This window comes from Rhinatrema bivittatum, chromosome 8 (assembly GCF_901001135.1).
Source record: "Rhinatrema bivittatum chromosome 8, aRhiBiv1.1, whole genome shotgun sequence".
Lineage (NCBI taxonomy): Eukaryota > Metazoa > Chordata > Amphibia > Gymnophiona > Rhinatrematidae > Rhinatrema > Rhinatrema bivittatum.
Genome location: NC_042622.1, coordinates 61,529,689 through 61,546,131, shown reverse-complemented (window position 1 = coordinate 61,546,131; position 16,443 = coordinate 61,529,689). Strand labels below are relative to the sequence as shown.

The 16,443-nt window shown below is 45.2% G+C and overlaps 1 protein-coding gene across 1 annotated transcript in view; it reads left to right on the top strand.

Annotated features, from left to right (window-relative positions):
* SAMHD1 (SAM and HD domain containing deoxynucleoside triphosphate triphosphohydrolase 1) overlaps positions 1 to 14,583 on the top strand; it is a 161,683-nt gene extending 147,100 nt beyond the window's left edge. Inside the window, exons 15-16 of the mRNA XM_029611830.1 lie at positions 326 to 463; positions 12,234 to 14,583. Coding sequence (XP_029467690.1) covers positions 326 to 463; positions 12,234 to 12,365 — 270 coding nt within the window. The 3' untranslated portion in view covers positions 12,366 to 14,583. The remainder of the gene's footprint in view (positions 1 to 325; positions 464 to 12,233) is intronic.
* Positions 14,584 to 16,443: the final 1,860 nt, after the last annotated feature.

Here is a 16,443-nt window from a genome sequence, read left to right as displayed (position 1 = left end):
TTCACAAAAAAAGCTTACTCTCCAACAAAGCAGATGGGGATGACAAATGAATGCAGTTGTCATTTATTTTATTCTGTGCTGTAAAAGAAAGATCATGAAGAGTAACCCTGTGTTAATGTTAGAGATTTCTCACATTTATTGTTTAAAATAACTGGAAATTGTAAACAAATCAAATTTAGAAATATTTGCATAATATAAACTGTTGATGATTGATATTACTTAAAGTCACATCATTGTAGGCTGTTGTATGTGGTCTAATTCAGAAAATGAGACAACTTCATTTTAGAAGCATAATTCAGCTTTCTGTCTCCTGTTTTTCTCAAAGGTTTCAGGACTTCTGCCAGAGAAGTTTGAAGAGCAGATTATTCGGGCTTACTGCAAGAAAACAGATGCAAAGAATCTGGAGGCTGCCAAGAGATATTTTGTTCAGTGGTGTATGAACAATGACTTCACCAAACCTCAGGTACATAACTGCCTTCTGCCTTTTACCTCTTTGGTTATCATCAGTAATTGATTTCTTTTTCTGAGGGAAGCGTGCCTAAGTTGTCCAACCTTCTTTTGAACTCCACTATGTTAGTTGCCTTGACTACATCCTCTGGCAACAAATTCCATAGCTTGATTGCACGCTGAGTGAAAATATATTTCCAATTTTGTTTTAAATCTGCCAGTTGCTAGTTTAATGGAGTGTTGCCTAATCCTAGTGTTGTTTGAAAGAGTAAATGACTGTTCCCTATTTACCTGTTCCATACCACTCATGATTTTATAAAACTGATATCCCCTTTGTCGTCTTTCTAAGCTAAAGAGTCCTAATCCATTTAATCTTTCTCCATAAGGGAGTTTTCCATTCTTTTTATTTTTTTGTAGCCCTTCTCTGTACCTATCCTAGTTCTGCTGTGTCTTTTGAGCTGGGATGACAAGAACTGTACACAATACTGAAAGTGCAGTCATATCATGGTTTCCTAGAGTGTAGACAGATGGACTCAGCACTAGTGGGTTATGCTCCCCTTCCAGCAGATGGAGACGGAGCAAGCTGACGTCACAGTATATATACTCCTGCAGTGACCCCAGCTTGCCAGTATTCTCCATTTATATCCCTATGGGGATTGCTTCAGATTTTGGAAGGAGATTAAAAAAAAAAAGCACGCTCTCCTGCGATGATACAAGGTGGTCCCTGCGATGATACAAGATGGTCCCTCCCCAGTTGAGAATTCCTGAGGTGATTTCCGTGGTCCCTCAGATGTGTGCCTTGGTGTAGCAGTAAGGCAGAGAGAGTGTAGAGGGATTTTGCAGGACTTCTCCAGTCTCCATGCTTGGCATACCATTCCAACGTTCGTTCCTGCTCCCGTGAGGCTATAGGGATCTGGACAGACTGGCGGGTTGAGCTGCCTGGGTTGCCTAGGCCCCGCTGTTAGGTTTCTTCCTGAGCGCTGCATGGTAGGCAGCGGTGGCATTTTTGCACGCTTCTGTGCGTGTTCTTCTGCCCTCTACTGGAACAGTCAGTGTGCGCAGTGCATCTGGCCCTGAACACGAGTTGTACGCTCTGTTTTGGGTGTGACTCTTGTGCGCACATTTTTTAAGTATATCGTTGGTGCGCTCAGTTTGCGCCTTGTTTTTTGCGGCACTTACTTTTGAGGTGCCTGATTTTTGGGCGCATATAATTTGTGCGTTTGAAATTTTTCAGTGCAAGCCGACTGGACGCACCTTATTATTCGGCTGTGCACTAATAGCGCCAGTGAACAAGAAGCCTAAGCGCTTTTCTCTCTGTGTTGCTTGTCACATTCAGGCTTCTCAGCCTGGAGTGCCCTCTAACGTGTCGGCGCTCCTTAGAGGCACAGGGGGAATTGGCTTCCTCTGATTTTGCTAAGCCTGGGTCCTCCCAGCCTGATGGCGATCTGGCTAACGATTTCTCTGGTGGTACGCCAGACCTTGGAACTTCCTTGACTGGTTCCTCCGCAGGAGATAGCATTTTAGTGGGCTGTGCTCCAGTTCCTTCTGGGTTTGGACTGGATCCTTCTGCCTTTTCTTAAAGTATTCTAGAGATTGCAATCCTTTCTTCAGGCGCAGTCCTCAGCTTTGGCCAATCCTGTTAGGTCAGATCCTCAGCCGGTGGCACCTCCCTCTTCCAGTCCTATGTTTAAGCACCAACGTTTTCTGCAGTTTGTAGTGTTGGGACGCCATTATCAGTTTTGGGTGCTGCCTTTTGGTCTAGCCACTTCTTCCAGAACTTTTTCCAAGGTTATGGTGGTAATTGCGGCAGAGTTAAGGAAGGATGGAATCCTGGTACACCCGTATTTGGACGACTGGCTGATTCGAGCCAAGTCTCTGGAAGAGAACCGCCTGGTGACCCACAAGATAATCTCCTTGGTACAGGGGCTCGGTTGGCCAAAAGCAGTCTTCAGCCATCTCAGTCGCTGGAGTATGTGGGGGTTCAGTTTGACACGAGGCAGGCCAAGGTTTTCTTGCCAGAAGTTCGGATTCAGAAGTTGATGTCCCAGGTATGTCTTTTGGTGAACACTATATACGCCTGACAGTGTGGCCCTATCTACAGGTCCTTGGTTTGATGGCAGCAATCCTGGAGGTGATGCTGTGGGCGAGGGTGCATATGCGTCCTCTTCAGCGCACCCTGCTGTCTCATTGGAACCCACAGTCTCAGGACTATTTGGTTCGGCTCCACTTGCCTATGGAAATCTGCTCTCACCTCCAGTGATGGTTGCAGAAGGATCATCTGAGAAAGAGTGTTCTCCAAGGACAAGCAGGATGGTAGTCCTCACATATGGGTGAAGTCATCAGATGGAGCCCTGCCACGGAACACTTTTGTCAAAGTTTCTAGAACTTTGACTGGCACACTGAGCATGCCCAGCATGCCATAATCCCTGTGGCCACAGGGATCTCCCTTCAGTCTCCTTTTTTTCGCGCTGCAGTTTGCTTCGCGGGTTAGGAGCTCTGTGAGATTTCTCTCACCTTTTTTCCTCACGGAAAAACTTGAAGTTTACTTCGTTAAAAGTTCCCTAATAGGGGTCTCCCATCGCGCTCCGTTCCCTCCAATGCTTGATGAGTACTTTTCCCGTGTTTCCGGTCGGTTCCTGCCACCTTACCACCCGGTTCCCACAGGTCACCAACTGTTTCGCGCCCATTTTTCGGCATGGCGACCGGATTCAGAAAGTGCCCAAGTGTCCGCGAACAGTGACCCTCACGGACCCTCACACTATGTGTGCTCTGTGCCTGAACCCATTGCACGATGTCCGCTGATGTCCTGACTGCGCCCAAATGACTCCGAAAGGCAGACGAGCTCGTCTTGACAAAATGGAGTCTCTCTTCAAATTAAAGTTAACTCCATCAACTTCTGCCCAGTCATCACCGGCAAGTAAACGATCATCCATCGACAAACCTTGCCAAGAGCAACAGGGGGATGGTGACCTTCCGTCACCAACGCCATCCAGGACATTGGTAGCATCATCCTCTGTGCCGGGGAAAGACCGGACCGAGCACTGAGGGAAACATCACCACCAGCATCGATGCAAGTCCACACCCAGTGCCGGCACAGACATCGAAGCGGCGTTGATGGCCATCGAGCCGCCTTCAAAGAGAGCCCGGGGAGAGGAGCCCCCATCCTCCTCTGTACGCGAGACCCCGAGGCGTTCCCCACCGACATCGGTGCTGGGTACTGAGCCTCCACAAACTCCTGTGGAAGGGCCAGTAACGCCTAGTCTGCCTCCCCTGTAGCTGCGCTATCCACACCAGCTTTCAGGGAGAAACTGGACATCCTTGTCCACCAGGCAGTCCTCGATGTCTTCCGAAGCCTGCATCTGCCATCGATGCCAGCCCCCATACCGGCACCAACCCTGGAACCATCGATGTTTGCACCGTTGCTGGACCGACTTGATACCCTCATTGGTGCTTTCCCAACTCAGCCCATTCCATCGGCACCGAGTTGGCCATCGAGACCTCCGCAGCTCCCGATACTTGTTCCGGGCTCCTTGGAGGAAGACAACACAACTTCTAGTCCGACTCCCGCTCCAGGTCCATCAATGCCGGAACCGCTTCCAGGTCCATCGGGGCTCTCGAGGCCTAAACGTCCTCCATTCCACTCGATGCCATCGATTCCATCAAACCCTCCATCGAAGCCATCGAGGCCTCCATAGATGCCTACACGCCCTGGAATGTAAGACATTCTCCCTCCTTCAGGAACTCCCTATGACCCATGGGAGAATGTTGAAACAGATACCTCCACTTCAGAGGACTTGCTGTCAGAGCCTTCTCCTCCAGAGGAAAGATGGCAGTCTCCTCTCGAAGACCTTTCCTTTGCCAACTTTATCAAGGAAATGTCTGAGACTATTCCCTTCAACCTGGTGACAGAAGAGGACACCCGTCACAAGATCTTGGAGGTTCTACAGTTTGTTGATGCCCCCAAGAAAATTATGGCCATTCCAAATCATGAAGTCCTGTTGGATCTCCTACACTGCTTATGGGAGCATCCTGGTACTGTTCCACTAGTCAACAGGAAAACAGATGCAACATACCTGGTGCAACATGCCCCAGGTTTTCAAAAACCACAACTTCCTCATCAGTCTGTTGTGGTGGAATCCGCACAGAAGGAAGGCCAAGCGATTGCGTCCACATTCCTCAGCTCCCCCTGGTAAAGACCAGAAGTTCCTGGATGGACTGGGTCAGAAAATCTTCCAAGGCTCCATGTTGGTATCCCGATTAGCTGCCTACCAACTATATATGACCCAGTACCAAAGAAATCTATGGAAGCAAGTCCAAGATTTTGCAGACTCCTTGCCTCAACAGCAGCAAGAAAGCCTAACTACCATCATCCAGAAGGGTTTTGAAGCAGGGAAGCATGAGGTAAGAGTGGCATATGACTCCTTCGAGCCTGCTTCCCAGTTGTCAGCAACAGGAATCAGTGCTAGAAGATGGTCCTGGCTGAAAGCTTCTGATTTGAAACCTGAGGTCCAAGATAAGCTTGCTGATCTTCCGTGCACTGGAGACTATCTCTTCGGAGATAAAATACAAGACACAGTGGCTCAGTTGAAGGACCACCACGAGACCCTCCGTCAGTTATCTACAGTCACCACGGATCCTCCCTCCTCATACTGCAAAAGCATGAGAAGGGTTCCCAAAAGACCATTCTACCGCTTATGCAAATACTATCCTCCTGCATCTCGAGCGAGACCAGCCAGAGCCCCTTAGAGGGGACATACACACCAGCGCAAAGCACCCAGAGCTCAACCAGCCCCACAGTCTGGTCCAGCCTCCAGATTTTGATGCATTTCCAGAGAACGGCGCCCCCACCTTAATGAATCCAAACCCAGAAATACCTGTAGGAGATCGATTGTGCCACTTCCAACCCCAATGGCACCTCATAACAGATCAATGGGTAATATCCATCATAGCCCAGGGATACCATTTAAACTTCCTCACAGTACCCCTGGACTCTCCACCAAATCCACTGTGGACCCAAAAAGAACATTCCACTCTTCTGCGAACCAGGGCTGTGGAAGCCGTTCCCCTGACACAGAGGGGCAGAGGGTTCTACTCATGTTATTTTCTGATTGCAAAACAATCAGGCGGCTCCGCCCCATCCTAGACCTCCGCAATCTGAACAAATTCCTTCAGAAAGAAAAATTCAGGATGGTGTCTCTCGGCACCATGCTTCCTCTACTACAGCAAGGAGATTGGGTCTGTTCTCTGGACCTTCAGAACACCTACACGCATATCGCCATAGTCCCACATCACCGCAAATACCTGCGCTTTATAGTGGGTCACAGACATTTCAATACAGAGTTCTGCCATTCAGTCTGGCATCAGCGCTTCTTTGTCCTTCGCTGCTCAAGAATCTGTTCCTGCAGGGATCTGTCCTTCACGAAGATCTGACTCTGTTTTGTCTTCCAGTTTGGCCCTTGAGAGGGCTTGCTTGTTGAAGCGTGGATATTCTTCTGCAATGATTTCCACCTTGCTACACTCTCACGAGTTCTCCACTTCCTTTAGCCTATGTGCAGGTTTGGAGAGTGTTTGTTTGAGGCCTGGTGTGAGGATCGCGGTGTTCTTCCTCATTCAGTTAAGATCCTGCTCATTTTGGAATTTTTGCAGGATGGTTTAAATAAAGGCTTGGCTCTTAACTCCTTGAAGGAATAGGTCACGGCTCTTGCCTGTTTCAGGAGCCAGGTAAATGGTGAATCCTTATTGTCTCATCCTGATGTGGCCCGTTTTTTTGAAATGAGTGAAGCATCTTCAGCTTCCCTTGTGGTTTACGGTTCCTTTGTGGAGTCTTAACCTGGTGCTGGATTTCTTGGTGGGCCCTACTTTCCGACCGCTGCGTGGCCTTTTCTTATGTTTATTGACCTTGAAAACAGTGTTCCTGGTGGTGATATGTTCTGTGTGTCAAATTTCTGAGCTGCAGGCCTTGTCTTGCCAAGAGCTGTTCTTTCGGGTGACTCCTGGGGCGATACAACTGCTTATGTTTCCCTCCTTGCCTAAGGTGGTCTTGGATTTTCACTTAAATCAGTCCATTTCTTTGCCGTTCTTGGATAGGGACAGAAATGCAAAGGAGTATCGTCTCTTGCGTCCTTGGATGTCAGGAGACATGTCGTCGTGCAGTATCTGGAGATTTCTAAACCTTTCTGTAAGACGGATCGCCTGTTTGTCCTTCATGGTAGACTGAAGCAGGACAAACCAGCTTCTCAGGCTACAATAGCTTACTGGATTAAGGAGGTAGTCACGGCCACGTATGTGGATGCTAAAAAGCCATTGCCTATTCAGGTTAAGGCTCATTCAACTAGGGCTCAGGCAGTGTTATGGGCAGAGGCTAGATGATATCTCCTGTCAACATTTGCAGAGCTGCGACGTGGACCTCCTTGCACACCTTTTCCAGGTTTTATCGTCTAGATGTGCAGGCCTGGGATGACGCAGCCTTTGCACATGCGGTGTTGACTGGATTGTGGGCAGCCTCCCACCCTATTTGGGACTGGCTTTGGTACATCCCATTGGTCCTGAGTCCATCTGTCTACACGTTAAAAAAGGAAAAAATTACTACTTACCTGATAATTTAATTTTCCTTAGTGTAGACAGATGGACTTAGCTTCCCGCCCTTGGCTGCCGAATGATTGTGTCAATGGTCCTCCCAAGGGACTAGGTATTCCAGGGGATTACTGATAAGTGTTCATCCAGTCCCTAGTTTGGGGTATGTATATTCCTTACTTGAGTTCAGTGTTTATTGTTGGTTGAGTACAGTAGGTTGACTATTTTTAATCAAGTTTTTTGCTAGTCTGTCCACAGTTGCTTTTGACGAGAGTACTGGCAGGCTGGCGCCACTGCAGGGGTGTATATATACTGTGACATCAGCATGCTCCGTCTCCATCTGCTGGCAGAGGAGCATAAGAACATAAGAAATTGCCATGCTGGGTCAGACCAAGGGTCCATCAAGCCCAGCATCCTGTTTCCAACAGAGGCCAAAACCAGGCCACAAGAACCTGGCAATTACCCAAACACTAAGAAGATCCCACGCCACTGATGCAATTAATAGCAGTGGCCATTCCCTAAGTAAAGTTGATCAATAGCCATTAATGGACTTCTCCTCCAAGAACTTATCCAAACCTTTTTTGAACCCAGCTACACTAACTGCACTAACCACATCCTCTGGCAACAAATTCCAGAGCATAACCCACTAGTCTTGAGTCCATCTGTCCACACTAAGGAAAATTAAATTATCAGGTAAGTAGTAATTTCTCCACTTATACAAGGGCATTATGATATTCTCAGTTTTGTTCTTTGTTCCTTTCCAAATAATTCCTAACATTTTATTTGCCTTTTTGACTGCCACCATACACTGAGCCGAAGATTTCAAGGTATTGTCCACAAGGACAACAAGGTCCTTTTCCTGGGTGGTGACTCCTAACACGGAACCAGCATCATGTCCGTACATGCATTACTTTGCACTTTTCCACCTTAAATTGCAGATGCCATTGCATCTGTCTCCTAGTCTCACAAGGTCCTTCTGTAGTTGCTTACAATATGCTGCTGTTTTAACGACTCAAAACAATTGTGTCATCTGCAAATTTGATCACCTCCCTAGCTGTTCTTTTTTGCCAGATCATTTATGAATATGCTAAACAGCACAACTCCTAATATCGACCCATGAAGTACGTCACAAACAACTTTTCTCCATTTGGAAAACTGACCATTTAGTCCTACCCTCTTTTTCCTCTCTCTAATGCAGTTACCAGTCTACATTAGGAGATTGCTTCCAATCCCATAATCTTCCAATTTCCTGAGGAATCTCAACATGAGAGACTTTATTAAATGCCTTGTAAAAATCCAAATACACTACATCAACCGGCTCACCTTTATCCGTATGTTTATACTTTTTAAAAAAAAAATCTCATAAATTGGCAAAGCAAGACTTCCCTTTGCAAAAACCATGTTGACGCTCCTCCATTAAACCATATTTGTCTGTGGTCGGTAATTTTGTTTTTGAGAATAGATTCTACTGCTTTGCTCAGAAATGATGTCAGGCTCACTGCTCTGTAATTTCCTGGATTACTCCTGGAGTATTTAAAAAAAAAAAAAAAAAAATTGGAATTGCATTGTCCAGTCTTCAGGTACTATGGCTATTTTAAATGATAGGTTGCACATCACCAGAACTCTGGGGTGAATACCATCCTGTTCCAGTGATTTGTTGTTCTTTAATCTGTCAGTTTTACTTATTACATCCTCCACTTTCACAGTGATTTCATTTAGTCACTTAGTCATCACCATCAAAAATGTTTCTGGTGTGGGCATGACCCTGACATCCTCCTCAGTAAAGATAGAGGCAAATAATTAATTTAGTTTTTCTGCTCTGAGAACAGGGCGAGGAGATCAGAAGAGCATGGGATGTGAGGGTGTCAGAGGAGGAAGAAAATGTGCGAGGTGATTAGAGGGATGTGTGGAGGGAGATTGGAGAGGCTTTGTGCTTGATGGGATCAGAGGAAGGGATGTGGAGAGAGAGAATCGGAGGGGCTGTGAATAAAGGAGAATAGAAGAGTATGAAAGAAGAGATTGGCATTGAGAGGAGGGGGTGTGAGTGAGTCATCCCTCTATTCTGATTCTGGACCCCTTTCTCCAATCCAGGATAACATCTTTCTTCACCCCCTCCTTGATCCCCCCCCCCCCTTATTTCTCCCCCACTCATTCCCTTTCCCTCTGATTCTTCCTATTCTCTCCTCCTTCTGTACCTCTACCCCGTCATCTATCTACATCTCTTGCTTGAGATTCCTTCTCCATTATCCTCCTCTGAGACCCCATCTCCGCTATCCCTCAGATCCTTTTCCCTTTTCTCTATCCCCCTTCTCACTGCTATCACCAAGATTATTTTCTCCAAGAAAAGAATCAAATACATTAACTGGACACACTATCAGAAATTAACTTTATTTTTTAAAGTAAAACCAGGAAATTACATTCTTAATATGCAAAATTATGAAATTTGCCACATAATTGCTGATGAATCTTGAAAAATCTGCTGCCTTTCCCTGTGCACTTTAGCATTTCTTGACTCTTGCCACAGCTTTGTCACACTGTTTTGTTATTTGAGATCAGAAATAATCACCCTGAGGTCTCTCACCTGCTTCATCAGTATCTCTACACCTGTTTTATGCACCCAAACTGGATGCACGTATATCATGTGTAGGATTTCGAATTGAAGGTCTCTCAGGGAGATAATTTCTTCCTGAACTTTAGCCTGCAAAAATTCTTTCCTCAGCATCTTCATTAAAACGTCTGTCCACGTTTGCCTGCCACTTAACTAATAACCTAAATAGAGAATCTGAGGACTACATGTTGATTAAATCTTTGTACATCTGAGATATTGATACTGTGTGCCTGTAGTCAATAAAAAAGGGCTAGTAATCAGGAGGTCAAATGGAGAGATTATAAAAGTGGTTTTATCTGTTCTCAGTGAGTTCAGCTTAATGTCTCACTTGCAAGAAAGCACAAAAAGTTTTATGTAAATAGATTTTTACATTTTTGAAAGGAAGAAATGGTCCTCAAAGCTGGAGAAATAACGATTAACTAAGGTTATCCCTTTCTTTTACACTTTTCAAAAACCCATAGTGAAGGCTAGGTAAGAGCCACTCCCTTGACATCATCAGGGAGGAACTATGTTTAGCATGAAAACGTGCAAAAAAAAAAAAAAGTTCCCACAATAACAGAGAAACACAGAAATGACGGCTCATCCAGTCTGCCCAGCAAGTTCCCACACTTAGGGGTAGATTTTCAAAGGGTTACGCGCGTAACCCCCAAAAACCTATCCCAAACCCTCCCTATCTTGTATAGGCTCGGCGGCGCGCACAAGCCCTGGATGCGCATAAGTCCCGGGGGGGGGGCGTGTCGCGGAAGCGCATCACCCGGGGCGTTCCAGGGGCGAGGCCTCCGGATCGGCCCCCGGACCGGAACATGTTGCTTCTCCTCCAAGAACTCCAAGGCCATGGCTTTTCCGACAGGCCTACCCCGACACAAACCAAACTTAATATCCCCTTAGCCCCCTTGCTCTACCTTATACTCCTTGCTCCCCCCCTTTCCCAGGTCCTTCCTCTGAAGAAAACCTTTTACCCCATTGAATACCGCCTGCTTCAACTCTTCCATAATCCTACTTAGTTAAGCGATTCCATGTACATTAGCCATCTGTACATAGTATCCCTCTTTTCTGCCTTTCTCTCCCCTCATTTCTTCAAACAAGCCTTTCTCCCCCTCCCTTCCTTTTCCCCTTTCTCTCCCCTTTTTCCTCAATCTATACCTTCTTTTCCCTTACTTATCCCCCTTTTCCCACCCTTCCTACCTTCTACCCCTTACCCTCCCCCCCCCTCGCCCTACCCCCCTGCCTACCCTCCTTTCAAACCTACACTCCTCGTTTTCCTTTAACATTATTTATTTTGTTGTATTTTGCTTTTGGTTTTTCTGTTTGTTGCTTCTCGTTTTAGTAGCATCCTATTGTTTCAATGTCATATTGTTATATTGTTATACTGTATCTCCCAATTGAGTTCTATGTAAACCGGCATGATGTGTTTCACGAATGTCGGTAAATAAAAGTTAATAAATAAATAAATAAAATAAATGTTGCGCCGGCCTGCGCGAGTTACGCCTGCCTCGAGCAGGCATAATTTCTGGAATAAAGGTAGGGGGGGTTTAGATAGAGCTGGGGGGGTGGGTAAGGGAGGGGAAGGTGTGGGGAGGTGGAAGGAAAGTTCCCTCCAAGGCCGCTCCGATTTCGAAGCGTGTGCGTAATTTTGTAAAATCTACCCCTTATTTTCCCATACTTATCTGTTTCACCGACCACCAAGTTCAGGGCCCTTGTTGGTAACTGTTGAGATTTGAATTTCCCTGCCACCCCCTGCCGTTGATGCAGAGAGTAATGTTGGAGTTGCATCAGAAGTGAAGCATAAGGCTTCATGGTTAAGGGTAGTAACCGCCGCATCAAGCAAGTTACCCCGATGCTTGTTTACCCAGACTGCACAGATCAATGCCTTGTTGGATGTTGTCTGAATGTAAATCCTCTTTTCCACATTTACCCCTGCTGTTGAAGCAGAGAGCAATGCTGTATATGCATTCAAAGTGAAGCATCAGGCTTAATTGGTTTAGGGTAGTAACCGCCGCAATAAGCAAGCTACCCCATGCTTATTTGTTTACCCATACTGTGTAGTTCAGTCCTTGTTGGTTGTTGTCTGAATGCAAACCCTCTTTTCCACATTTCCCCTTGCCGTTGAAGCAGAGAGCAATGTTGGAGTTGCATTAACCATGTGAAGGCTTATTGAGTAAGGGTAGTAATCACCAGGTAGAAGCCTCCATTCGAGCAAGCCACCCCCATGGCTCTTCTCTTCAATCCCATCCTCTAGCCTTTATGGATCCACAGTGTTTATCACATGCTCCTTTGAAATCCTTCACAGTTTTAGTCTTCACCATTTCCTCCGGAAGGGCGTTCCAGGCATCCACCACCCTCTCTGTGAAGAAATAAGATGTGCAAATTGCTGCAAAACTTTGCCCACTTCTTCAGACTGACTCTTCATCTATTATTTTTGCTATGACATCCAAGTAAATTTAAGTTACAAGGATCAGGTTGGAGTTGGTAAACTAGGACAAAGCTAGTATCTTATGATAACCTGGAGATAAATTAATGGCAATAAAAATGCACAGAATTAAAAAGGTTGGAGTTTCATGTAAGATCTGTTTTTCTTTTTGACCTTGTCCATTATGAATGTTAGGATGGCGATGTGGTGGCTCCAGAACTAACACCGATGAAAGAGAGCTGGAAGGACAGTGAGGAAGAGAAGGACCAGCACGTTGAGAATTGCAGAGAGACCACCAAATCCCGAACCAAACTCTTTCAGAACTAACAGTTTTAGTAGAAGAGAGTCTATTTTTATTTGTGTACCTGCAAACCTTCAACTTTTTCAACTAGGGTTTTTTTTTTTTTTTGTTTTTTATTTTGCATGCATCCAGAAAAAGTACAAGGTTTAAGTATTATCACAAAACTGTAGCTGAGAAACTAACAAGAAATGTTTTCTTTTTTAAAAATCTGAATTATGCATATGTTTTAGCACACTTCGTCAGCTCTTGCCTTGAAAGAACAACTTGTATGTTTTAAGTGTAAAACATTTGTCATAAAAGTATTATTTTGGGAGTATCAGTCTTTCCTGTTTGTACCCCAGATCAGTGCAGATGAGAGGGTTTATGCATCCCTACCAGCAGATAGAGGCAGAGAACAAAACCTTGAGGCACTGCTACATAACTGAGAGTGCCACCTGCAGACCCTCAGTATTTCTCTGTCTGCAGCAGATGGTAGAGGAGCAAACCTGCAGTCTGAAGTATTAGATGGGAAAGAAGATCAGGAAAATTCGGCTCCCTGAGGTGTTAGGTTCCTTCGAGGGCCATCCCTTGGGTGCAGCAGGGTGAACGAGGAGGGGGGGGGGGGGTCTGGTGACCCTTGTGCTGACTCAGACTCGGCCATTTTTTTGGCAGGGGGCTTGATAGCCAAGGGTCCTGGTTCCCTCACCCCCCTCTGAGCCCTTCTCTCCCTCTCTGTCCCCGCTGTCCTACAGCACTCTGCCTCTAGAAGCAGGAAAGTGTTTTATCTCTCTTTTGGCCGAGCTGTAAAGTTAAAAAAAAAAAAAAAAAAAAAGAGAGAGAGAGAAATCAACTGCATTTGAATTTGGCTGTTGGTTGGGGCCAGGTGCTGCTGTCCTTCAACACCAGACATCTCCGGACAGCATTTTAGCGTTTTCTGCCTGCAGAGCCTATTCTTAGGCCTGACCGCGTGTGTAGGCCCAACCGTGCTGACATGCCGACTCCCATACAGCAAGGTTTGTCGTGGTTGGGGGGGGGGAGACTTGATTCGGCCTCCTTTTATAGGGAGTGTGCTTTGAGGGGTGCTAGGATGTCCGTGGGACCCCAGGGGGGCGGCAAGGACGTGATGGCGGTGGTGCCGCTCTAGAGGACCTGGGCAGGGGGAAGGGTCGGAGGAGCCGGCGGCCATTTTGTCAGTACATGCAGGGGGTCAAGCTGCTCTGTTGGAGCCTGTAGACTTTTCTCCCAGCTCTAGATTGATCCGTGGTACTTCAGGAACAAAAATTAGCAGGTAAGAACCAATTTTCCTTTAAGCTTATAAACGTTTAACACAGTGCACCCTATAAGCATGACTGATACCACTGGGTACCCCTTTTTCCATATTAGAAAAGGGGAGATAAATACATCAACAAGCTTTGTTCTGATTAGCCTGGTGTTTTCTTTTCTTTTTTAAATTATTTTAATGTTCCTTGTGCTTCTGTAGTGAATTCGTTTACATAAGAACATAAGATTTGCCATCTGGGTCAGACCAAGGTCCATTGAGCCCAGCATCTTGCCTCCAACAGTGTCCAATTCAGGTTCCAAATACCTGGCAGATCCCAAAGTAGATTTATATATTGTTACTCACTCCTAGCTTACTCTGGTCTACCTGGCTAATAATGCTGTATTGGCTTTTCCTCCAGAAACCTGATTACCCCTCTTTTTAACCCTGCTATGCTTTTCACCTTAGCCATATCTCTGGCAACAGATTCTACAGCTTGATTGTGCACTAAGTGAAAAGGCACTTTCTCAGTCAGGCTATGGAATCCATTGCCGGAGAATTCCACTGTATAGTTTTTCCGGAGACTCCTTTGGAAAATTACATTATGCAGTGGGATTGCAGTACTTCAGCAGGCATAAGGAAGAAAGTGTGGGAGAGAAATATGAAAAGTACTGATGGACTCTGAGAAACTTATCAGAAGGATGGAGGATAAACAGAGTCTTGGGGGAGGAATAGGAAGTTTTGAGTAATTAAGAACTTTTCTTATGGACCCCTTTGTTTATAATAAAAGGAAGTGCCTTACTTGCCATGCTTTACAGCATTGATATAATCCTGTGCAATAGAAACTAGCATAATTACTGAAACACATAGCAAATATCATGAAAATTCAACAGTGAATGTATACTATCAAATGAATCAGAATTTTGCTTTTAGAATGGTTTTATTTTACTTGTGCATTTCTGTTTTGTATTTTTTGTTTAATTAAATATATTACTGTTTTTATGGTTGGCAAAACGGAACTTTCCCGTTTTTAGCATGCCCGAGTATTCACAAAAAGACATTTTAGGTTAAACTGTAACACTGAATTGTGATACATTTCAACAACAAAAGAAAAAAACTGATTGCCTTTGTTTTTACTTTTTTGCTTTTAGAGTTTGGGTATTGAACTCTTAGGATTGTCAGTGCCATATTGTCTGGTCTCCCCCTCCACACACACAAACTTTTACTCCCTTGGATTTTCTCATACACACGCATGCTTTCACACTCACTGGCTCCCTCACATACACACAAACACACACACCCAGGCAAGCTCCCAGTCATTCACACACACACACACACACACACTCTGACCCCCAGGCAGGCACCCATGCATTCACGCGCATACACCCCCAGGCACACACTAAAGGCAGACCCCCCTCTCTTTTGCCAGCAACCTCGGAACCTTTCTCATTCCTCTGCTGCCACTGTCACTGCCACTGCTGCCACGTGGCTATTGGGGAGGTGTCGATTGCTGCTACTGACACTGAAGCCCATTCTGCTGCCTCCTCTGTGCAGGCCACGTGGGCTTCCACTTTCTCCATGCTGATCTCGTACATTGTGAGATCCGCATAGACAAAAATGCTATTCTTGCACATTCCCAAAGATTACATGTGCCAATCACTAAAAAGTTTTTTTTTTTTTTTACCTTTGTCGTCTGATCTTAGTTTTCTAATTGGTTGGTCACAGGCTTTTTTTCCCCACCTTCTCTTTCTTATTTTTTTTTGCCAATTCCTTTTATATTGTCTTTTTTTCTGTTTCTTTTCTCTCCATCTTCTTCCCTCAAACACACAGTCAGGTTCTCATTCTCACATGCATTTCTCTCTCTCACATACACACAGGCTCTCACTGTCACATGCTCTCTCTCATACAATCATTCATACACACAGTCTCTCACTGGCACATGCTGTCTGACTCTCACACACACACAGGCTCTCTCATTCCCACATGCTGTCTTGCTCAAGCACATGCTGTCTCTGCAAACATTCAGGTCCTCACTCTCACACACAATCTCTCAACTCATCTCATACATGCACACACACACCCTCTACAGACCCTCACCCTCAAAAAAAAACCTTAAGACTTGGCTCTTCCATCAAGCTTTTCCATAACATCAGCCTGCTGAATAATATCTGCCAAGGACCCCTCTAGGTTATTTTCAATCATCCTACAAGAGAGCTATATAAGAACTTCAGTTTATTTTCAACAACCTACAAGAGAACTACACAAGAACTATACAAGTTCAGCTCTAGAACTTCTTTGAACCCCCAAAGAATACCCCCCAAAAAAATACCACAAAGAATACCAAAAGAATTCTTCTAACCAACTTCAACTCCTTGGCAGTCCAAACCCAATACCCGCCCTCCTGACAGTCCCACGCCATTGATTAGTGCCTCTACCCACTTTTAGGCTTTGTATATAGTACTTTTATGTTATCATCCCATATATTTATTTCCAAGTTATTTTTTTCCTGTTCCTTGTAAGACATTTACTTGTCACTGTTGTTATTGTTCAAAATGTAAACCGAATTGATCAGTAATTCTGTTACTGGAAAGTCGGTATAGAAAAGATCTAAATAAATAAATAAAAATAAATAAATAAATTTCTATCCCCTTTAATCCCAAATTACAGTGATATCCACATCTAAACAAACAGGAGCAATACCAAACTTCCAAACAATTGTCCCATTAAGTCCAAACAAACAAGGCTATGGAAGAGCTGATATCTCCACTTGCCAGAGGGTCAATCAGACCGAATGTCTGCCAAGTAGTTTCCACCGGGTCCCCACTTTCAGCTGTCACCTCAGTCAATGGGCTCCTGGGGCTACGCAC